At 39.0% G+C, this 22,716-nt stretch overlaps 1 protein-coding gene across 46 annotated transcripts in view; it reads left to right on the top strand.

The window, feature by feature from the left end:
- The window catches only part of Sox6 (SRY-box transcription factor 6), a 608,765-nt gene that overhangs the window by 377,665 nt on the left and 208,384 nt on the right, over positions 1 to 22,716 (top strand). For all 46 annotated transcript variants that reach the window (XM_087657920.1, XM_087657862.1, XM_087657680.1 and 43 more), the window contains 1 exon segment: positions 11,381 to 11,470. In XM_087657920.1, the coding sequence (XP_087514046.1) occupies positions 11,381 to 11,470 (90 nt within the window).

Raw genomic sequence — 22,716 nt, 5'->3', positions numbered from 1 at the left:
GGTTTTAGATGTTTATTGTTTGTATGAGATTATTAATGTTTCTTCCTTGACTCTGGAAAAATTAACCAGTTTGGCAAATTTGGAGTCACAGTGACCTAAGTGATCAATTTTCCATCTTGATATGTATTTTTTTCCAGCAAGTTTTGCATTTTTCTAAAAGTTTCAATTTATTAGCATAAAGTTTTTCATAGTAACCATGATTTATTATATTAATCTGTCATCATCAACATTGTTTTGTTTTCTTTGTGTATTACAATGCCATGTTTTAAAAAGGCATATTCTACTCTAGCTTTTGGCCACATAGGAATAACTGGATTGACCCCTTCAGTACAGACAGTCAGAATACTCATCAAGTGTCTCAAGAACATAGAAAACAGGATGAAGAAACACCAGCATTAGTGAACATGCAAACCAGACAAGAGAACACTCGGAGCAGAGAAAAGCAGCGTTTAGAGATGGTGACTGCAGACACTCAAGTGTAGGCTAAGAAAGAAGCGTAATCAAAAACTGTACAGTAGAAACTTTCTAAACCAGAGAACATACGGGGAAAGGCACAGAGATGAACAGGATAGCAGAGCTGAGCCTGTGGAGCTGACGGTGAGCTGTGCAGGCAGTGGGAGTGCCTGAAGGAGGCAGCTGAGGACATTTTGAAGAAATCATTACAGAAAATTCTAAGTTTGTTTAAGAATGTAAGCCTCTAGTCCCATGGAGCACAAACTAGTGTCAGCTGGTGCCTGCTCCATCTCTAAGTCTGTGCACCAATAGCATAGGTTCAAAATCTAGAGAAGACTTGAGAGCATTAAATAGAAGGCACACTCGCAGTTCAGTTATTGTAGGAAAATATGGTGACTATAGAGGACCTGAACAAAACCTCAAATCCCCAGGACGTAAGTGATGGTGACAGCACTTGGCAGATGCAAACTTATGCATGCTTATTCTGTTTAAGTGAACTTGGAGTTTTGCATAAAGTTTATGTTGTGCTATAAGCAAGTCTACGTAAAGATGACTTAACTTTTTTAAAAAGAGTGTGTTCTCTGGTTACATGGAAAGAGATAACAAACTGATAACGAAAGAAAATAAGAAATCTCCCAAACAGTAACTAAACCACCAGGCTTTAATCAACATGAATTAATGAAGAAATATCATATACAACCACAAAATATATTTAACTACATGGCAATGATAAATTAATCTAACAAGAATATATCAGACCAGCAAAGACAGTGCAGGAGAGAAATACACAACTTTATGTGCACATATTAAAAATAAGTATGATTTAAAATTGGTCTATAAATTCAGAAAATCCCATCAAACCTTTTGCTTTGTAAGTAGGACAATCCTAAAATGCACTTGAAGCTGCTAAGGACCAAGTACAGCCAAGAGCACGCTCTCATTCTGTGTGAGCTCAACCGAGTGCCACAGTGCTGGGAAAGCCAAAATATGTAAGGTCAAGGAACCATCAGCAGAGCAGGCAGAATCCAGTAGGAGTCTCCCCAGCCTCTCAAAGCCCCGCCCAGATCATGGAAAAAGGAAAAATGACAGTCTTCAAACAGATAATGTTGAAGCAACTGGACACAAAGTTTACTCTGCTTTTTTCACTCTTAGAACACAAAACAAGTGAAAATAAACTTCATCTTGAATATAAAGTTGGAAGTATAAAACTTTTTAATTATTTATTTTATTTTTGAGATTATAATATAATTATATCATCCCTTTTTTCCCTAACTCTACACCTTCCCAATTAACACAAATTGTTCTTTTTAAAATTTCTTGGCTTATTTTCCTTTAATTGTATACATATATATGTATCACAATATATGTTCCACAAACAATGTACGTATGTATATACCCTGCTCAGTTTCTATGGTACTCATATGCATGTTGTCAAAGCTGATCACCGAGTATTGGATAACCAATAAAGACGATGATTTCTTCTACTCTCAGCACTCCTTAGGTGCCTATAGTCCTTTGTGTTGAGTTGAGGCTTCATGGTATTTCCCTGCCTATTTTTTAAGATGTCTATTTTTGATCTTGTTCAGCTCATGTGTAGGCACTCAAGTTGGTAACACTTTATGGGTATAACTTTATATTACTTGGGTACAGAATAAATTCCCTGATCCTCCAGCTCTTAAAATCTTTTTTTTGTCTCTTCTGTAGTGTTCCCTGAGCCCTAGGATAAAAGTTGTTTTGTAGAAATATTCACTGGGACTGGGCTCCAGAACTCTGCACTTTGATTGGTTGTAGTTGCCTGTAATGGTCTCTGTTGCAAAGAAAAGTTTCCTTGATGAGAGATGAGGACTCCACTTATATGTGGGTGTAAGGACCGATATTTATAATGAAATTAGGGAGTATACTAATTTAGGAACATGGTGTTGTGGGTTCTTCTCCAAGATCCATGACTTCATTAGCCCTGGGTAGCTGGCTAGGTTTCCAATTCCAGGTATAGTATCCCTTTTAGAGCAGGTCTTAAATTTAATTACAGAGCTGTTGGTTACTGCCAAAATATGTGTGCAGCTACTGTACCCTTAGGGTATCAGGCCACACTGGTCATTGCTGTAGGTGTCATAGCACTGTTGATTGTTTCTGATCTCAGTGTAGACAACATTGCATAGGTCTTAGAAACACTAGTCAGAAAGGAAGAAGTTACTAATTGTGTAATACCAAAATAAAATCTTCAGCTCATCTAGAGACTTACAGTATAATTTAGGTGTGTCGTAGAGAGGGCAAAATATTTGTGATGTATATTCTGACAGACTTGACTTACTTAGAGATGTAAAGTGTATAGATATATGATATCAGTTAATAAAAACATATAGGAATGTAAAAACCAAGAAAAAGACAAATAATACAAATGTCACTAAAACTATTTCTGTCATTACTTGGTGTTCAGTAAGAGTGAATTTTTACTACTTCAAGGAATTTTCAGAGTTTGAGTTAATCACACATGGAGGAAACAAGTGGTGTCAGGCATGTCTGGCCCTCAGGTGACTTAATGTTATGTTGAATGGAGTGAACTTGACCATGTATTCGCCTATTCAATGCTGAAGACTGCTCAGCAGTAGTAGCAATAGAGACAGGAATTTTAAAGCTCAGAGTTAAAAATTGACCAGAAGATTAATGAGAAAGCAAAAACTTGGCAAGTATTATTTTTCTATCTAGAGGATGAACTTTGATATTTGAAACAGTGAATCAGTGTAGGCAATGTTAGTAGGTGGTAGTGGTATGTGTGCGCATGCATACGTACATGTGTGTGTATGTGTATGTGTGTATAAGAGGATATCGCGTGAGAATGGTTGAGAAGCTACTAGGCATGCAGAAGGGAGTGGGACAGTTTTTGAAGACTTATCCAAATATGGCAAAACTCAGAGTTTCATGTAGGAGCCACCATTAGGGCCAATGATAATGGGACCTGAGCCCCCGGGCAGCACAGCCTTCTACTGTATTGCCCTTTCATGGGTGCTAATACACAGTGAAATAGACCAAAGGAGGGCGTCAGCAGCTCAAGCTCATGTCACACTTTGACTTGATGACAGCTCACCAGGAAGTTGTTTGTATGAAGCTTAGAAACTGGCAGTCTGTTATGTTCAGATATACCGGGGGTTTTTTGTTTGTTTGTTTGTTTTTGGTTTTTGGTTTTTCTTTCCGACTTGTCACATCGAGTCTCTGCTTTCACTTTGTTTCTGCTGTTTTCAGTGGGTGGCATCAAGTTCAAAAATACTGAGTTCTGTAGAGGAATCTTTGGTCAGCATTGCTGCGTAAGGCCTTTGTATGCTTTTCAAGTCAGAAACTCGTTTCAAGGCTTACACCCTACACGTTTAATGCATGTTGTGTTGTAATCCAGTGCTGGTTTCCGTGTGATTTAAACTTTGAACATAACTCATTTACATATATCTCATACATTTTCATGTATTATCTCACTCTCTGAACATAACATACCTACATGTATATCATGTCCTTTTGTGACAGTTTTCATATTGTTTAGATTTTTATTTGTTTTATTTATTTTTGGTTGCTTTTTTGTTTTGTTTTGTTTTTGTTTTTTTTGTTTTTTGTTTGAGACAGGATTTCTCTGTGTAGTCTTGGCTATCCTGGGACTTGCTCTGTGCTCTGTGGACCAGGCTGACCTCAAATTCATAGAGATCCATCTGTCTCTGACCTGTGAATCCTGGGATTAAAAGTGTATGTTACCACCCCTTGGCTTGTTTAGGTCTTTTTACAGTACCAACTTGCAGACACTTAAGTGAATACAACATATTGGCTTATCTCTGCCAGACCAGGAGTTGCATTTGACTTCCACATTGGAGAGCAAAATATGATGTCAGGCCTCAGGCTCTCTGCTCCTCACTTCTAAGTCTATTTTCTCATAGAGTAGTCAGAGTTTGTCTGTGTGATCCACAGCAATCCCAGGTCAACACACATTTTGCTTCTGATCTGAGCATGAGAGAGAGGCTTTCAATTGTCCCAGCAGAGGTTTCTGATGAATCAGTTCTTTGTGTGGTCAGGAGGAGCAATAGAAAGCAGAGAACAGGTCTGTAGTTGGCATCTCCTGCGGTGGTTATGCTTTGATGAGCAGGTGAGATGCACAACATAGCAGTAGCGTTCGGAGTGTTGGAGAGATAGCTCAGTGGCTGAAGACTTCTGTTTGATCTCCAGAACCCAAGTGAAAAACCACGCAGGACACAAATGCCAGGGAGGCAGAGACAGGAGGATGCCTGAGATTCACTGGCCAACTGCTCCACAGGAACTGTGAGCTCTAAGTTCAGTGAGAGATACAGTCTTACAAAATAACAGTGGAGGAAGACATCTGATGTCTACCTTTGGTTTCAACATGGAGTCCCCCAAACACAGGATACATGTATGTCCAGAGTCATAGAATTAGAGATGACTTCTCACAAACAGGAAGGCAGGGTTCTGAGGATGTACCTCAGTTGGCGGAGTACTTGTCTAGCGGGTACAAGGTTCTCTGTCAGATGCCTAGCACTTTACATACAGCATGGATAGTCATTTGGGGCAACGTAGGGAGTTCTAGACTAGGCCAGCCTGGACTATGGGAGATCCTGTTTTAAAATACAAAAACAAATAAACAAAAATGGAACATAGAGCATACTAGATACACAAAAATAATTAAGTTGCATCCATTATCTAATAATATTTTTGAAATCAGATACATATGAATCTGACATAGTAAAACAAATAGTTGATGACTATATACAACAGAATCAGCAGTCGATAAAGTGGAAATGTCATTGGTAGGATATATTTTAGCAATATGGCTACCTCCAGTTTCTAACAGACATTTCTATTACATTAAAACAGTGCAGCATCTGAGTGTCTCCTGTGCAAGAGGTGACAGTGGAGAATCAAGGCCTCAGACTGCACATGCAGCTCTCACCCGGGAAAATGAAGCCTGTCTTGGAAGAAACAACCTGTTGAGTTTGAGGCAGTTTTGAAAGAACTTTGTACAGGTTGCTTAGTGGATGGTATTTAAGAAAGGAAAGCTTTCAGTTTAAACTAGATGGAAAAAGCAAAATGGAGGGTCAGAAACACGAGCCAAGCACCACGTGTGGTAATCTGGGCTGCTGGACACCACTGACTTTCCCTGAGGTGGCCTGTGTTCTTGGCACCCCTGTCCAAAGAGAGAGTGAGTGTTAGTGTCTATATCTGAAGCTACTGTTAGCGAGTGTAAAACTACCATCTCCCACTACACTGCCGGCTGCTGTGTTGTGCAGACCATAGCACTGATGTTTAACCAGTGATTTAAATAGTCTTTGGGAAAGCAAGCACTGAAGCACAGTTGAGCGTCACCATCTGTTTGCAGTCAGTGATGCCAGCAACTTCCTTGTCTTCACTCCTTTCTAACTCATTCCGAAATGAGGCTGTTGCAGCTCCAGCACCAGGCGGTGAGCCCTGGAGTCGCCTGTGGCCTGTCCTTCCTGTCAGCCCCTGCAGTGGCTATGCCTTGGTAAACAGGCAAGATTGTTGGGAATGATCCCCATGTTCATGTTTTAGGTGCTAGCAGCCTCAGTGAGCAGATGAGAGAGAGAGAGAGAGAGAGAGAGAGAGAGAGAGAGAGAGAGAGAGAGAGAGAGATGGTGTTTTCCGTCTTATACAGAACAGTGTGACTTTTGTGAATGTATGCTTAGTGCCAGTTGTCAGGGATGCCTAAGAAACACTCTGGTAGATAAAAATAGTACCTGGAGAAAAGATTGTCCCCACATGAGAATGCCTGCATGTGAGTCTGTCAGGTTAGATGTGGGGCCTCTGTTTCCCTGTGCACATCCCAGAGTCCGGATGTAGCAGTCCTAACAACATTTCCAACACTGTGGTTTCCTCCCCACATGCAGCCTCCTGCAAACACACCCCTCACTCACAGCATATTGTTCAGTCAAGTGGCTGAGGAATTAACATTTTTCCTGGAAGGACTATATCTGATTTAATGACCAAATCATTTTAAGGCAGCACAACAGAATTTTACAGGAACGAAATCTTTCCCTTCACACCGATCATGCGTGTTTTACTCGAGTATTGAGTCATTAGCATGTTTATAATGGTTCTAATTTAGCACAACATTTTCTGAATTTTATCCTTGAGTCATTTACAAATTGTTCTTATTGAGTAAACAAAGGGAACAGATTGCATTTTATACTTAGCAATTTATCTGAAAGAAGAGGGGAGGGTTAATTGTTTTAAAGTTTTGGTCTGTTTGGGGAAGTGAGCCTGCTTTCTCATGGCTGGGCCGACATGCCTTTCTTCATGTCTTTTTGGATGGAGGGTATGCTGTGGAGGAGGAAAATGAAGACGAAGGAGTAGGCTGAGGTTGGCCACTCCCACCTCAGGGGAGTGTGGAGCACAAGGGGGCTGGCACGAGATTATCCCAAACAGTTGGTGCATTCCTTAATGATCAAGTGCTTGACAAGTCCAGTCCTTCCTGGCAGAGCATCTGTGTTGATGTTTATACCGCTGCCCTGCTGTATGGGAAAGGCATGCTTTCTCTGCTGCTTGCCTAAAAATAGGATGGAGTATAGCATTGTATGAGATATTTTAAGATAGCAGAAACATTTAAGAGGTTAAAGGTTTGGTCTCAGATCAGAAAAGCTCAGTGATATAGTGTGCACTGTTCTTTCCACACTGGGTTTTCTGTGGAGTTGGTTGGCGATCCGCACACTGGGTTAGAGAAGTTATTTCTAGGTTTGTTTAGTTCGGTCTGAAAAACACACTCTGTGGGCTTTTCTGTCAGCTCCCTGCATGAAGAGCTTGCTTGAAAACAGACTCTATTTATACCCCTTGTTCTTATTTGGAAAGTCAGTTGTTTCATTGTGTGTGTGTGTGTGTGTGTGTGTGTGTGTGTGTGTGTGTGTGTGTGTGTGTGTGTGCGTGCATGTGTGTGTGCATGCGTGTGTGTGTGTGCGTGTGTGTGTGTGTACAGTCATCATGGAGCATTCCTTTGTATGTTATAGTGACTTCAAAATAAAACTGGCACATTTTAGTGTCTAATTATTTTTAGTGAGCTTGGAGGGTTTTAATTAAAATTTAAGAGTGCTCTTCAAGCTCTCCAAGCTCCAATTTTATCCCACTGTATTGTGGAGCTCTTACCACTGTGTGAAAAGATGTACAGTGGCTGATGACTGCATCTGTACGTCCCCAGTGAAAGCACTTGGGGCTGCTGAGGGGCAACTGAACGTACACTGTCAGGTCTGGCAGGAAACTAAAGTCATGGGCACTTCAGATAAATTATCAGTCTTTGGGAATACAGAGAAAAGTGACTGTATTTGAAGTAGGTGATTCCAATGGTTAAATGAAGGGATGCCTTCACAATTGTCTTAACCATCACTAAAGCACACATTTCTTCTAATGTGTACACAGTGACTGAAGCATTTGATTCTTCACTAGAATATTTGAAAGATATATTTCTGTATCGTGTTTGTGGTATTTTAGCCCTCTGATTTTCAATATCTCGTGGAAGTGAAAAGAGTAACAAATGTTTACTCATAGATAAACTGTTTCAAAGTATACTGAGACATTTCCCATCATTCCATCCTCTTCCCTGGCCTTAATTACAGTTTATTTACTCTCTGACACAGAAGATAAACCTTTATCATAGTACTACTGAAGCTGGTTTTTTTAATATATTAGGAGTAATTGAAAACTTTTCCTAAAACATCAGTCCACAGATTAATCCCATCTTGAACTTCAATTATTCCTTAGAATGTGTTAGTAGCCAGTACATTAGCTCACCATGGGGAATCACACCCTTTACTCATCCCACAGCCTCGGTTTCTAAGAAGCAGAACCACATTTGGGAATCTGTTTTACAGTGTATTTTAAATAAAGTCAATCCTGAATTGTATCATTCTTTGCTAGAAAAACTTTAGAATATGTTTCCTGAAAGATAAAAACTTAAATTTGAAAAAATAAGAAAGCAAACAAACAAAATCGCCAAATCAGCCTACCAACTGCTACATAACCCAGTAGTAGTTTAGAGATATGGGCTCTCTTCAAATGGAGAATACCTAGCATCAGATTTATATCATTCATTAATTAATAGGCAAAATAACCCAAGGCCCTGGTTTCACTGAGTAGGTGTTGTGTAGGAGTGACCTCTAGCCTCTGATGGCGTGCTACACAGTATCAGGGCACTGTAAGTTATACCTGTTTCTCATGTGTTCACGTTGTGGGGCTACTGTGAACCACACATAGTATTATGACCCATTCTTTCAGTCTTGAAGAGTCATTTGGTTCATTAGCTGCAAACAGCTCAGTCATAGAAGTTGGAACAGTCAAACTTAGATAATGAAATTTACTGTCACTGTCTCCTTGAGTAGCCATATTTGTTCCATGACAGAACCCTAAACTATTTAGTGGACATTTGTTTTGTCTCCATTTAGAATCACTGTGCCTATTGTATTGAAGACACACACTCTTATTCTTTCTGTGTGGAGTATAAGGTCTCATTTATGTAGTTTTCCCTCTTTGATCACTGAAGTTATGCTAAACCGCAGTGGGATAAAGTCTTCTCTGACTGGCTGCCTCCTACTGATGTTCTGGAAGGCTGTTGTAGAACAGGAAGGGAGCCTCACATTTAACCTGCACCCCTACCCAGATATTGAGTGCATTAGTCCAGTCCATGGGGCCTTTGACAATACAACTTTTCCTATGCAACTTTGGACCTTTTATATGTTTCCTCATCTCTGATCAGAAAGTCCTCCAGGTCAGAGTGGCTGGGTGACAACCAGCTTCTGGCTCTTCACGCTCATCTCGCTTGCTTTATCTACAGCACCAACATGGTTCTTGTGGGTCTGGCACTTGGATGAGCAGCCAGGAGACACTGTTAATTTCAAACCTTCAAGATCAAAGGATGATGAAGTTGTATGTAGTGACTACTAGTGTCCCTGGATAAATATTATCTGTGGTTGTTATTAAATAACTTCCTGTCTATAAATGTAGGCACACAAAGCCTGTGTTATCTTTTCCTTCCGCTTTCTTAAATAGGAGCTGGTATAGCTGGATCTCTGTGTTAGTAAGGACAGGATGTCTTAGTAGAGTATCACGTGCTTTGGAGCCTGTGACTGTAGAGCTCTCCATGAAGCCTGTTGGGTTAATGTTGAAGCATCATTCCCGTTGTCCATAGAGCTGTCTTCATCTCCCACGGAGCTTCAGCATTCCTTCCTGGGATCTCTGGGGTATTTTGAATCTATTTATAGAAATTTTAGACATACTTTTCATCGTGTGTGTGTGTGTGTGTGTGTGTGTGTGTGTGTGTGTGTGTGTACTTAACAAGTCAAGTTTTGTTACAGTCTTCGTCATACTGGCGTTTTGTCTGATGGGTATATCATCTTACTTAAGCAGACATTTGGGACTCCTGCATCTGTGCTATTGAGCATCAGTTTAATGTAATGACAGAATCTACAATGATGGGTGAAAATGTAGCAAGCCCTAGTAAAGTATAAAATTCAAGACTGTTTATTGATCTGTCTCAGTGTTATCTACTGTTATAACCATCTTGATCTGATTGGAGAAACAATAAAGCCTGGCTGCACGCCTGTGAAGATTTGCTCATTGGCTCTCTCTTAACCTTAGAAAAAATCCAAGTACCGAACAGGCCCCATGCCACATTTCTGATGTGACCTGGAGAGAAGGCAGGGAAGGGCAGGGGCTCTCACTTAACAGCCCTTCTATGTAGACCTTGTGACAGCATCAACCCTTTCATGGCACTAGATCTGGATTCCATCCATTCCCTGATTGATTGGTCTCGTCACAAACAAACGTTAATTGTTTTCAGCAATACTTTCTAATCATGTGAAGGTCTTCTCATCTCTTAAGCAAGGATCATTGCCCTTTTCAAAGCTTATCTAGCCTCTAAAGCCCTTGAGAGCCATCTTGACCCAACTGTCAATCTGAAAAATTCAAGGCGGATTTGGAAGCTAAAGGGGGGGGGGAAACCTGAAAGGGAAAATGCTTAAAAGATAGGAGCTGATATGGGGGAGAAAAGCATTTGGAACTGGAGGAACCATTTTAAAAATAATTTAAAAAGAAAGTTATCAGAATTTTGACACTTGGAATGCTAACGTTTAATGGGAGTTTTAAAATCTGCATTCTCTGGAAACGAGGCCTATTTGTTAAGAGCTGAGCCTTGGAAAGGCTCATGTAGAAGGTGGTAAGCAGGAGGTCTGCTTGCAAGGTCATCTGAATCCTGAGAAGAAAACAACACACACAGAAGAAAAGAGATTGTTAGTACAGTGTTCTCAAGTTTGTACTTCTATATATTATGAATCTTTATAACTACATACGTACTTACTCCCTGTAATCTAGAACATTATTTTAAAGTGCAAAAGGGTGGACACTATTTAAACAGGTATTTCCTTTAATAAACCTATGTGTTACTTTGTGTATAAAGTTTTAGCAGATTTCTCCATGAGGGCACAAAGAACAGCTTGATTTTATTTACTTGCCTAATTTTTAGTTTTTCAAAAGTTGAATTTCTTTTTTATGTGCTAAGTGGCTATAGGCCAGTTGGCTTCTCCTTTAACAATGTATCATTGTTCCTGCACAGCAAATAATTGTGCTTTACCTTTACAAAAAACCACCCAGGCTAAAAGAAATATCTAAATTTAAAGCCTTTGTTCTGTTTTCTCAGTCTGATAAATGATAAACATTGGTTAATATTGCTAGAATTAGGCTGCTAAGCATGGATTACGGAACACTATCATCCTGGGGCAATAGTTTACCTTAGTCATGGTGTTTTATTATCGCGTAATGGCAGAATTAAAAGAATAGCAACAGAAACAGCATTTGTTTGTTTCCCAAGGAGCCAGTTGCTCAGGCAGCTAGCCCTCTGGGTCCATAGCACACATCTTTAATACTTATTTTTGTATTTTAATAGATTCCTCCTGCATGGAAAAACTACTTTCAAAAGATTGGAAGGAAAAAATGGAAAGACTAAATACGAGTGAACTTCTTGGAGAAATCAAAGGTAAAATCTAAAAAGTATCAAATGTGTTCAGGTGTTGCCTCACATACCTCATGCAGCTGCTGGTCTTTGTGCCAGGACGCTAAATTCACTTCTAAATTACTAAAGAGTACAGAAATCTACTTTTCTTTCCATTGAGGAGTAGATGTGACACATCCCTGAATGTCTTCTCTGTAAAGTGTGCCCTATGGACATCTGCTACCCCCAGTGTCAGTGTACAAATTACCCTGTGAATCTACTTGACAAAGATGACAGAAAGTTTTGTCAAACAATGAACAGTTCAAAATACCATTTGTTCTCTTAGAACTATAGTACTAGTGCAGTTTATAAATTGAAGTTATTTGTGTGATTTCTTTTTTTCCCCTGCAAATTGGCTCTCTATAAAATCCGAAAAAAACCAGATGGAATTTGCATCTCGTTTTATGGGTGATTTGGAGACCTATTTACCTTGGTCCCCATCCTGCCTGTATCACTTTATGCCTGAGTAGTTTTGGCTAAACACTGGAGTTTCCTCCATCTTGTACTTCCTGTCTCCATGGAGGTGATAGCATCTACTTTATATGCTCCTTAGGAGAGAGAGTTGACACAAGTAAAGGTCTTGCAACTGTATCACTTGGCACTGAGCAGTGTTTGGGTGAGTGCGGGTTACAGTGATGGTTACTGCGGGATACAGTGATGGTTACTGCTAATGTTAACTGTTAATACTGTTAAACTGTTCATAGGACTGGACATTGATTCATAGCAAAGAGAGTTCTGGGATTTAGCATTTCCTGATCTTGGGATCCTAAAGTACCTTTGTTTTCTAATTTACTTATTTTTGTGGTTCTGGGAACTGGTCTAGGAAGTCCTGTAGATTCACCCCTGCCTGTATGTCATCCTTCTAAAACATTAAGAAATGAAAGAGTGCAGTGTATTTCATAATTGCTAGCCTGCGAGCAAAATGTCTGCTTCTGGACTAATCCAGCTCTTCAGTGGAAGCTTTTCTGAGAAGTGTTCCCTTTCTTATACGTCTGTGTCACACGAGGAAGCCAGAGCTCCTATAAATGCTGTCAGTCATCACTCACAAAGTCTAACCCTCTATTTGCAGAAATACTTCAGGGTCTTAATCACATTAGTTCTCTGGATTTATTAAACAATTTTGGGTCATTTAGCTTAGTTAAGGCAACCATTTGGTAGTAGATACTTCATGAAAATGTTATTTTTAACTTATTGTAAAACATTGATAGAGCTCTGGTTCCATTCAACTCAAATGTGGAGAACAGTTGTTCTTCCCAAAGAGTAGTTAATAGATCATTTCATTAACTAGCACGGTGTCAAAATCAAGTGGAAATGAAATATCATTTTGGATTTTACTGCCTCTGCTTTGTACTCATAAAGGCCATTTTCTATTTTGGAAAAAACAGAATCTCAACATAACTGATGGGTAGAAAGAAAAGTCATTATGACATATTCTCCATCCAGCTGCAATAACATGGGCAGTGCGACTTCACACGTCATTTTGTGTTTTCTTCTCTTTCCAGAGCCACTGGTTTTATAAGAGTCAGGACAGAAATGGCTTATGCAAAGGCAAGCGTTTGCCAACACGAGTGATGAGGGGGTCTTGCTTTCTTCCAGCAGTGTGGACGCTAACTTTTTTTTTTCCGGAGCTGGGGACCGAACCCAGGGCCTTGCGCTCCCTAGGCAAGCACTCTACCGCTGAGCTAAATCCCCAACCCCACATTTTATTATCTTTATGTGAATGCTCTTTGGCTTTTTATACACTTCAGGGTGTCTTTCCTCTCATACCTTTAGATTTTATTTATATTTAATTTTAATTATCAGTTTAAAAATTAAAAAATCAGCAGAAATTGCAGATGCTCAAAATGTGTAATTCTCAAAAGTGAATGATACAGCATCAAGCCTTTTTATGCTATTCCTCTGGAGCCCTGTCGCTTCCAGTGGTGAGCTATTCTGAATTTTGTAGACATAAATGATAATACTCTTACTGAATTTTCTGTTTAACTTGTTCTACATTTTTCTTTTTATACATTTTAGCATTTTGTCACTACACACATTACATGTAGAAAATATATCAATTATACACTAATTTAGACATTAAAAACCTTAGTAAAGTGGTAATTCAAGTAGTTTGGTTTAACCAATGCTGAGAGAACACACCCTTTTCATCCTATGTGACATGGGCCAGCTGCATACTAAGCTCAGGGCCTTCTCTGAGGGTTTAAAGGTGATCTACCCTTTGAGGATTGTGTACTGTTGGGGATTATCAGTATCTCCTATCTTAGGCATTGTGGATCAGTGGATTTCCCCAATTCCAAAATTCATGCATATTTATTTGTAAGAAATAGAACACAACATACAATAAAGCAAAAGCATTCTTTAATTCTGCATAAATCTTGTGGCACAGGCTTTCTGTTTTAGCTTTCATCTATACCCTAAGTTTTGTGTAAAGTTAGCTCCCCATTCCCCGCCATGAGTTGCTCCTTGTGCTTCACGCAGGCTTTCATTTGATAGTGTTTAAAAACCATCATGGGCAAAAACATGGCATAAAGTGAGTTTGCCCTCTGTCAACCAAGTCATCTTACCTAATACCAGTTGCTCATTTCCCTCTAAAGGACTTGTCCCATGCGTGCTGGCTGTCAGAGCTTGAGACCCCTTGAGTACATTTAATAGCATCACATCCTGGGACGTACGTGCCTGCCTTCTTTCCCCTTTAAATGTTTGACTCTGTTGAGGTTTGTTCGGGTAGGCGACTCCCAGTCTTGAGATTAGATACTACTCTACCATATTTTCTCCCAATTAGTTGAAACATTTAACCTTTTCTTCCCCTCTGAATATATTTAGATGTATAGTGTCCACTAGAGTTATAGTTTTAAAAAAAACAGTTAAAAAACAACATTATAAGGGGTTGGGGATTTAGCTCAGTGGTAGAGCGCCAAGGCCCTGGGTTCGGTCCCCAGCTCTGAAAAAATAGAAAAAAGAAAAAAAACCAACAACAACATTATACATTGTGACTGAATGCTGTGATCACTCTTCACTTGGAATAGTATCTTTTCTTACATTTTATTATACATTTGAAACCATTCATGTAAATTTTCACTAGTACTTTAGTAATAAATATAACATTTCATATTTATCATAACTTATCAAAGATATTTTCACACTTTAAAAAATTATCTTAGATTGTTTTATAACATTGTGTTAACATTAAACGTTTTAAAATTACATTTATATAAAACTATTAGATGAACAGACATCTTTATGAAATCACAGATTTTCATTGGGAACAATTTATTCAATTCTTCTTTGAAAAATTTATTAATGTCTGTGTGTGAGTTTGTGTGTGTGTGTGTGTGTGTGTGTGTGTGTGTGTGTTTTGCTTGCATGTATGTGCATGCAGTACCCACCGAGGCCAGAAGAAGGCACTAGATTCCCTGGAACTGGAGTTAGAGATAGTTGTGAACCATCATGAGGGTGCTGGGAACAGAACTCAGACCACCTACTGTCTTACTTTTAACCTTTGATCTATTTCTCCATTCCCCTAACCAATTCTTGTATGCCCCCAGGAACATTTTGGTTTTAATTCTTTACCTTTCCTTTCATGTTTTACTCTTCAGTATTATTTTTCTTCTGTTACTGTATTTTGAGATTATCCTAGGTTTTACAAGTCAGTCTTACTGATTCACTGTGTAATTTTCCTTGTTATTGGATTACTGGGTCTAACCCTGTAGCAGCTGACCAGAATGCCTTTATCTCATCACTTCAAATCATGCCACCTAGATTGCTAAGAGCAGTGTAAGGATAAAGGAGCAGAATTTTGGACAGAATTTTTAATTTATAGTGTTAGTTTTAGTATTCTACACTTTGTATGGTCATAAGCCATTTTTTAAATGCCATCTCATGTACCCCAAGTTGGCTTTGAATTTGTAATGACCAAGACTGACTCTGAGTCCTTGCTTCCCTGCCTCTTCCTCTCTAGTGCTGATATCACAGGGACATTCCACCATGCCTACACCAGCTGCTATTTTTTCGTTAAAATAAGTTTATCATTGAAAATATAGTTCTTTATCATTAAAAATATAGTTTTAGCTCTAGACTCTTAGACGTCTCTAGAATTGTGTTTATGGCACACTTTGCTAATTTGGGGGATTTGAATTCATTATGAAATAAATGCAGGCTAATTGTGGGATAGTCATCTTTGAATGTCCTGTAGGGTGTCTCTCATATATTGGATTGATTTGTATCTATTTGTGTGTGTGTGTGTGTGTGTATCTATATGTATGTGTACACACACACACACACACACACACACACACACACACACACAAAGTATATAACTTCCAGAATTCCAAGTAGAACTGGCCTTTCCTTTCTATATTATATAATAGAAGTAGAAGAAATATATGTGTGTGTGTCTGTCTGTCTATCTATCATCTATCTATCTATCTATCTATCTATCTATCTATCTATCTATCTATAATTTCTCGAAATTCTTAATAATCTGAAAACACCAGAGCCTAAAAACATGTTTTACTTTTTATGGTCATTTTTTTTCATAAAATACTTATTCTGAAATCGTACAGTCTGTGAGAGTTTTCCATTGTTACTGTTGTTGATTTAACCTATAGTACCTAGCATTTCAGGCTTCTGTGTATTTTCTGTTCTATATCTAAATCTTACTTTTGAAAATTTGTTTTCTCCTTCTGCCTTTCACTTCTCTTGGCAGGAGTTTTTCAACTATTTAGCCATTTACCGTAAAGATGCAACACATAACTCCTAAAATTGCCCCTTTTCGGCATGCCAATCAAATAATCATCTTGCTTTGTTGTTACTGTTTCTTTAGTCTTGATTCACTTCCTACATTTTGTTTGTTTTTATGTACTCTAACTTCCCACATAAGATGCTTCATTTACAACTTTTAAACTTAATATTAAAGGCACTTGGTTATGTGTGCCTTTAGAATTTTTGTCATTTTATGACTATTTAATAATTACAATGTTTGCTAACTAATTTATGTTGATGTATTTTACATAAGTTTATATCTCATTCTAGAGTCATGAAGTGTAACAAAATTACTATAAGGAGGGAATAGCCACCATCAATCTTAGTGGAATATTCTAGAAATATATAGTGGAACAAAGTGGGGCCATAGAATGTTTAAGACTGAAAGATGAGTCTTCAATCCAGAGACCTTAATATTCCTATACAATTGAGAAGCAATGATTTTTTTAAGCCTTCACTTTAAATTCTTTGCTTCATGTAATACTACCCAAATGAAGCACAACGAGGCTGCTAAACCCATGAACTACCGCAGACGTTTGTGAGACAATGGTTTGTCAGAGGTGTCAGCGAGCCTTGCCTTGTCTAGTATTTATATTGCTTGTTTAAAGGCTTGTTTCATTATTTTAAAAGTACTTATTTATTTGTTGATTGAATGATTGTTCATTGCTGTTCTGCCTCATCTATACCTGTAAGAGGAGGTCAGATTCTCTGAGCTAGAATTACAGACAGTTGTGAACTGTCATCTGGGTTCTGGGAATTGAACTCGGTTCTTTCTGAAGAGCAGCCAGTGCTCTTTACTGCTGAATCATCTCTCTAGGACCTATTTTATTATTTTATATAATGTGTATGTATGTGCCTGTTTGTGGATATGTGCATAGAAACACAGGTGCCCACGGAAGCTAGAGGTGACAGACCCCCTTGTGTTGGAGTGGTTGGGAGCAGGTAGATGTGGATGCTGGGAACCAACCTTAAGTCCTCTGAAAGAGCAGCAACTGCTCTTTAAGTCATTGAGTCATCTCTCCGGCCACTGTTTTTATAGTTTATATCTAAGCTAGGTAACAATATGTTTAAATTACACTACATTCTGAATGGTTGGTTGCAGCCAAGATAGAAACATCACCTCAAAGAGTTCTGTTTTTCTCAGTGCAGTACCTAAAGTATTTCCTAGCATCCTTTAAATACACCAAGGGAATATCCCACAGCATCATTCACTGACATATTTCTGCAGGTCACCTCTTTTCCTGCTGTCAAATTACTTGAGGTACAATGTGATAACTTGCAGGAGATTAGTAGCAACAGACTCATGATGAGGTGCCCCAAACATTTATTATGAAGAGTACTAAAAGACAGGCAGGAGGGGTCGGCCTGGCACATGCTCTCTGACTTGGAGTGTTGGGCAGACAAGCAGATGTAGGGAGCTGAGATAATAGGGAACTTTTCTTAAAAACACAAAACAACATCTCAAGAAATTGTGGTATCTGATACAGTTGAATCATATGTTTTGGCAGAGGGCACCTGAAATACAGCATGTCAAAAGGAACATGGTAATAAGTCTTGTGAGATTCTTTATTGTCCACAAAACAGAATATTAAAATACCTAAAACTGTGAGTACTAGCTCAGGAGACTGGGGCAGGAGGATTTCCATGAACTCTAACCTGTACCATATGGTGAGTTTCAGGCTAGTTATCCTGTCTCCAAAAAAAAAAAAAAAAAAAAAGTTCATGCCTTTAATCTCAGCACTTGGAAGAAGGCAGAGACTGGGAGATCTCTTTTGGAGGCCAGTCTGGTCTTTACAGTGAATTCCAGGAGAGCCAAGAATGCAAAAAACAAAACAAGACAAAAACTTCTAGGTATGGTAGCTCTCTCCTTTAATTCTAGGCAGAGGCAAATAAGTCTTTATGAACTGAGGCTAGCCTGGGGCACAAGTTTCCAGGCCTGCTTCATTGTGAGACTCTGTCTCAAAACACCAAAGAAACCAAACAAACAGAAAATAAAAACATTATAAAATATTTTTGATGTTATATGAATAAGAGATACCTACTCTTACAACTGAGTAAAACAGAAGAGAAAGTTGGCAGCTTAGAGTGTTGCTTGAAGCTGTAGGGGTGGGGTCCGAGCTTGGTCTCAGAAGTCTCTGCTTGATATAACAGAGTGGTTATAAGTTCTCTGAAGCCTTAAGAGAGAGACGCTGGGAGGCTCCTGACCTCCCCCACAGCACACACTAGCTTTACATTTCTACTTTTGATCATGAGGCAGGACATGGGCAGCATAGCCTCACTGTACAATACTTATTCCTCTGTGCTTAAATGACTGAGAGAGGAGTGGAGACGTGACAGAAGACAGTACAATACAGACATGTGGTGGGGTTTGAGTTGTGCTGAGTGTGTGGGGATTCCAGGATAGTTGTGGTTTGACACGTTTCTGAATGCAGTCATGTCCTTGAGCCATGCCTGCAACATGAGGACTTATTGCTGTGCAGAGGCTTGACATCTTCAGTTTATAGGAAAGGTTTTGAGCCTCCTTCACACATCTTCCCCTGGATATGGTGGCTGGCATCTCCTGCTTGGTGTGAAGGTGCCTCTTTGGGCACCGTGCCAGGTGAACGTGCTGCTGGTTGTCTAAGTTAGTACAGACTGTGCTTGTGTTTGTCAAACACCCAGACGATAAGAGACACAGGAGACAATGTGCAGTGAAGGAAAAAAAGGATGCTGAAGACTCCTTTCTAGTGTCATTAAGGATTAAATGTTTTGCTATATACATTTAAGTATAAGGTAGATGCCTGTGAGATACAGCCTCCTTACACCTTAGAAAAACAAAGCTTGTTTTTTCATGCTGGAAAAATGACTGAGAATACATTTTTCAGGGTGCATTTCTGCAAGTGGTGCCAGTGTTTTCCAGAGTGATTACTGAAGTACAATCATGTATAATGTTCACTGCTATGTTTGAGGACCTGTTTGGCCTTCATCAACTTTGTGCTCATCATGTGTGCTGAGGAGCAGAGGTGCTGTGCTGTTTTTTCCCCATGGTTTTTTCCTAGAAGATTTAAAGGCAGGAACTGTATGTGCTCATAGCAAATACTGAAGTGACAACATAAATTTAAGTTGGGTATGGTGGTCAGGCCTGTAATCCTAGAACTCAGGCGGCTGAGGCAGGAGGCTTGTAGTTTTGAGGCCAGCTTGGATTGCATCGTGAGTTCAAGGTGAGCCTGGACTATGTGGTGAGGCTCTGTCTCCAAAAGCATTGAGACAGCACTCAAAGAAAATATAGCAGGAACCAAGAAGGAACGTCACTCTAACACTTCTGTGAAATACGTCTGAGGGCCTCGTTTTGTCTCAGCTTTGATTGTCAGCAGGAATCCTCAGAGGACAGGTCAGGCACACAGAGTCATGGTTGACTTCAGGTCACGATGGGTCTTAAAGGTCAAGTAGAGCAGGATGTTCTAGAAGTTCTCAGGAGAGTTCTTATTTCCAGTTGAGACTGGATCTTCCAGTTCCTGCAGAATCAGTGTTCTGCACCAATCGCTGACTTCCGTGCCCAGGGACTCCTACTTGGTTATTCTCATAAGGACCTAAAACACAGTGCAGGAGCTAGTTCCCTACCTGGCTTCCCTCTTTCCCCGAATGCTCTGTTCTCGAAGTGATGGTGCCCACTGTTTTCTGCTTTAAGCAATCACAGTACTCAACTGGCTGGGCAGGTACTATGACTGTATACCTTGAATATTTGTTTATAAATGAGATTTTCTTGAATTTCTACTCGTTAATTTATGGTAATTTCTTCTTCCTTTGGGGAGACTTCCAAAAACCAGAAAGAGACCTTGGATGGCTAATGGATTAAGAACACTTTGTGCTCTTGCAGGGAACCCAGGTTCAATTCCCAGCATACAGATGTTGGCTTACAACTGCCTATAACTCCAGTTACAGGACACCTGATCTCCTTTCCAGGCCTCTGCAGATACCAGGCATGCATATGGTATATATGTATATACATATATATTTATTTTTTACCATTTATTTATTTTTGTGTGTATATGAGAGCACTTGCATTTATAAATATATATGCAAAACAAAACAGAACTGCCTAGGGGTGAATCTTTTGCCACCTTACCAATAAAATTAGCAAAGTTCATTCATTTGGTGATTTTTAAAAATGTGTTCAAATAATAATGTGCTGGTGTTTGTTTAGATTTAATGTGCTATAATGAATTTTTTTTAATGCCCTGAGTTGTGAATTTAGGGACATTGTCTTCTTACCTCCTTTTATGAGATGATGCATTTGATTGACAGCCAGTGCCTTTTGTACATGTTCCTATAGAGTAGAACTTGAGAGTTACATCGAGATTCACAGACGCTCAGAAAACTAGAGCTTGAGGCTTATTTTTTTTGTCTGTTATACAATCCAACTTGTTTTTCTCCAGATAAGTCCAGAAAGCTTCTGCTGTAAACCACATGGTAAATTACTAAGGTAGAAACTTAATATTTGGCTCCAAATAACATGTTTAGCCAATTTCACATAGTCTTTTGGATGTCTTGTAATCAATAGCGAGTAATTACGGGAGAACTCCTGGATTTCTTTAGCCAGCAGCAAATGCATGAAGCAGCCCCTCTGAACACATTTGGATCCAGCAGCACCACGGTTTCTAATTACACCGCTTTGCTTGAGTGTAGACATCTCGGGCTCTCCTTTGTACTGTCTGCTCTAAACATCTTTTGCTTCTTTTGAAGTCTGTGTGATATACATGCAAGCAATTAAATGCCCCCCCCCCACTGCAGGTTGGAGACACAAGGTCTTCTTAATTAAAATTCTAACAAAAGCTACCGGCAAAAATTCCTACTATATGATTAAGGTCTAAAGTATTATGATACATTAGACTCATTGTTAACTGTCAGGATTAAAAGAAATCGATATGTTGGGGTAAGATCAGCTGAATCTAATTAGTGAAATCAATGTTTATATAAAAGAAAATACTAAAGTTTAATAACAGGTTCTGCTTATAAATATAAAGCTGGCTAAAATTGTTCTTTGTTGTTACTGCATTGACCACATAATCATATTTTAAATTCACTGTGTAAGAATCGGAAACTTCTTTCTTGTAGTTAATTATTATAATTAAAACACAAAACTTTAAAATCATATCTGGTTTCAGAAGTTTTAATTATGAAAGATTCTTAAATGTAAAAATAGTCTCCAATTATAAAATATTCCCAGTGATTCCATTTTTAAAAGGCTAATTTTAGCAAGAGCTATGTACCAGAGTCAGAAAGGAGGCAAACTTGGGTAGAAGTAAAAGGAACTAAAGTATTCTTATGCAATTATGATTACATTAATATGCATTAGTCCATCAGTGATATAGCAAAATTAAAATGGATACATTTTGATATACCATGAAAACAACATATCTTACCTTTTCCTTCCTGATTGCTGTAATGAAAATAAACATCACAACCAGTATGGAGAAGAAAAACTTTACTAATTGCAGCCTAGATTTTAAGTCAAATGAAGGTCATTAGCAATTTCCTGGAAGCCCCTCAGATTGCTTACCAGGAAATGGTGGCTAGCAGGACATCTGTAGTTCTCCTGGTGGAATTAGTGAGAACTGGAGTTTTAATGATGTGTGTCAGATGAAGGCTGATGGGGGTGGGGTGGGGTCGAGTCCTCTAGCACAGTAGGTAATATTCTTTGAACAGAAACATTTTTTAGATTTCTTATTAACATACAAACCTAGAAATGAACATAGCCATTAACATGCATAAGTTCCCCCATACTTTAATATATGCCTGTAGTGAGTAGGTCACAGCCACAAGGGGCATTGTGACCGGAGGGATCTGCATGTGGAGTGGAGCTTACCGAAAGACGCTGCTCTCAGAGGCTGGCATGATGATTCGACAACACTGTTGGGTGGCAAATTCAGTCTCATCTTTCCATCTCCACAAAAGTGAGAAAAATCGAGTGCGAAACACCTTCCAAGACATCAACCTAAGTCTGACTTACTCTTTGTCTTGATGAGTTCACAGAGGTGGCATCAGTCATGTAGAGACTTGGAGCTTAGCTCTCCTTATGATACTTAAATGAGTGGTTGGCTTCAAGTGGGCTAGAATGTCTGAAGCATTTAATAGTGACAGAAACAGAGACATAATACTCATTCATTCACTCATACATATACTAAATTATACAGAAAGGATGTTTCTGGTTGGTTTCCAGTGGCAACAGGAAGAAGAGTATCTGGTAACCGCCTCTTGTGTCACAAGTGATCTTATAGGAAATGAGCTAGTATATGTAAGCCTGAGAAGGAGACCTCGTAGGCTAAGACACTGACATTATCCTACACATCTGTCAAGTTTACAATGCGGAGTGTGCTGTTAATGCGCAACCCAAAATCAAGTTATTGCTAATTAAAATTAATTTCAAATAGGTTAGACCTGGCAACATTAACCCAGCTTTATTTCCATTTTGCTACATTACAGTTTAGTTA

The sequence above is a fragment of the Rattus norvegicus genome, chromosome 1, assembly GCF_021556685.1.
Source record: "Rattus norvegicus strain SHRSP/BbbUtx chromosome 1, alternate assembly SHRSP_T2T, whole genome shotgun sequence".
Classification (NCBI taxonomy): domain Eukaryota; kingdom Metazoa; phylum Chordata; class Mammalia; order Rodentia; family Muridae; genus Rattus; species Rattus norvegicus.
Note: the sequence above shows the minus strand (reverse complement) of the source record. Positions and strands in the feature narration are given on the sequence as shown.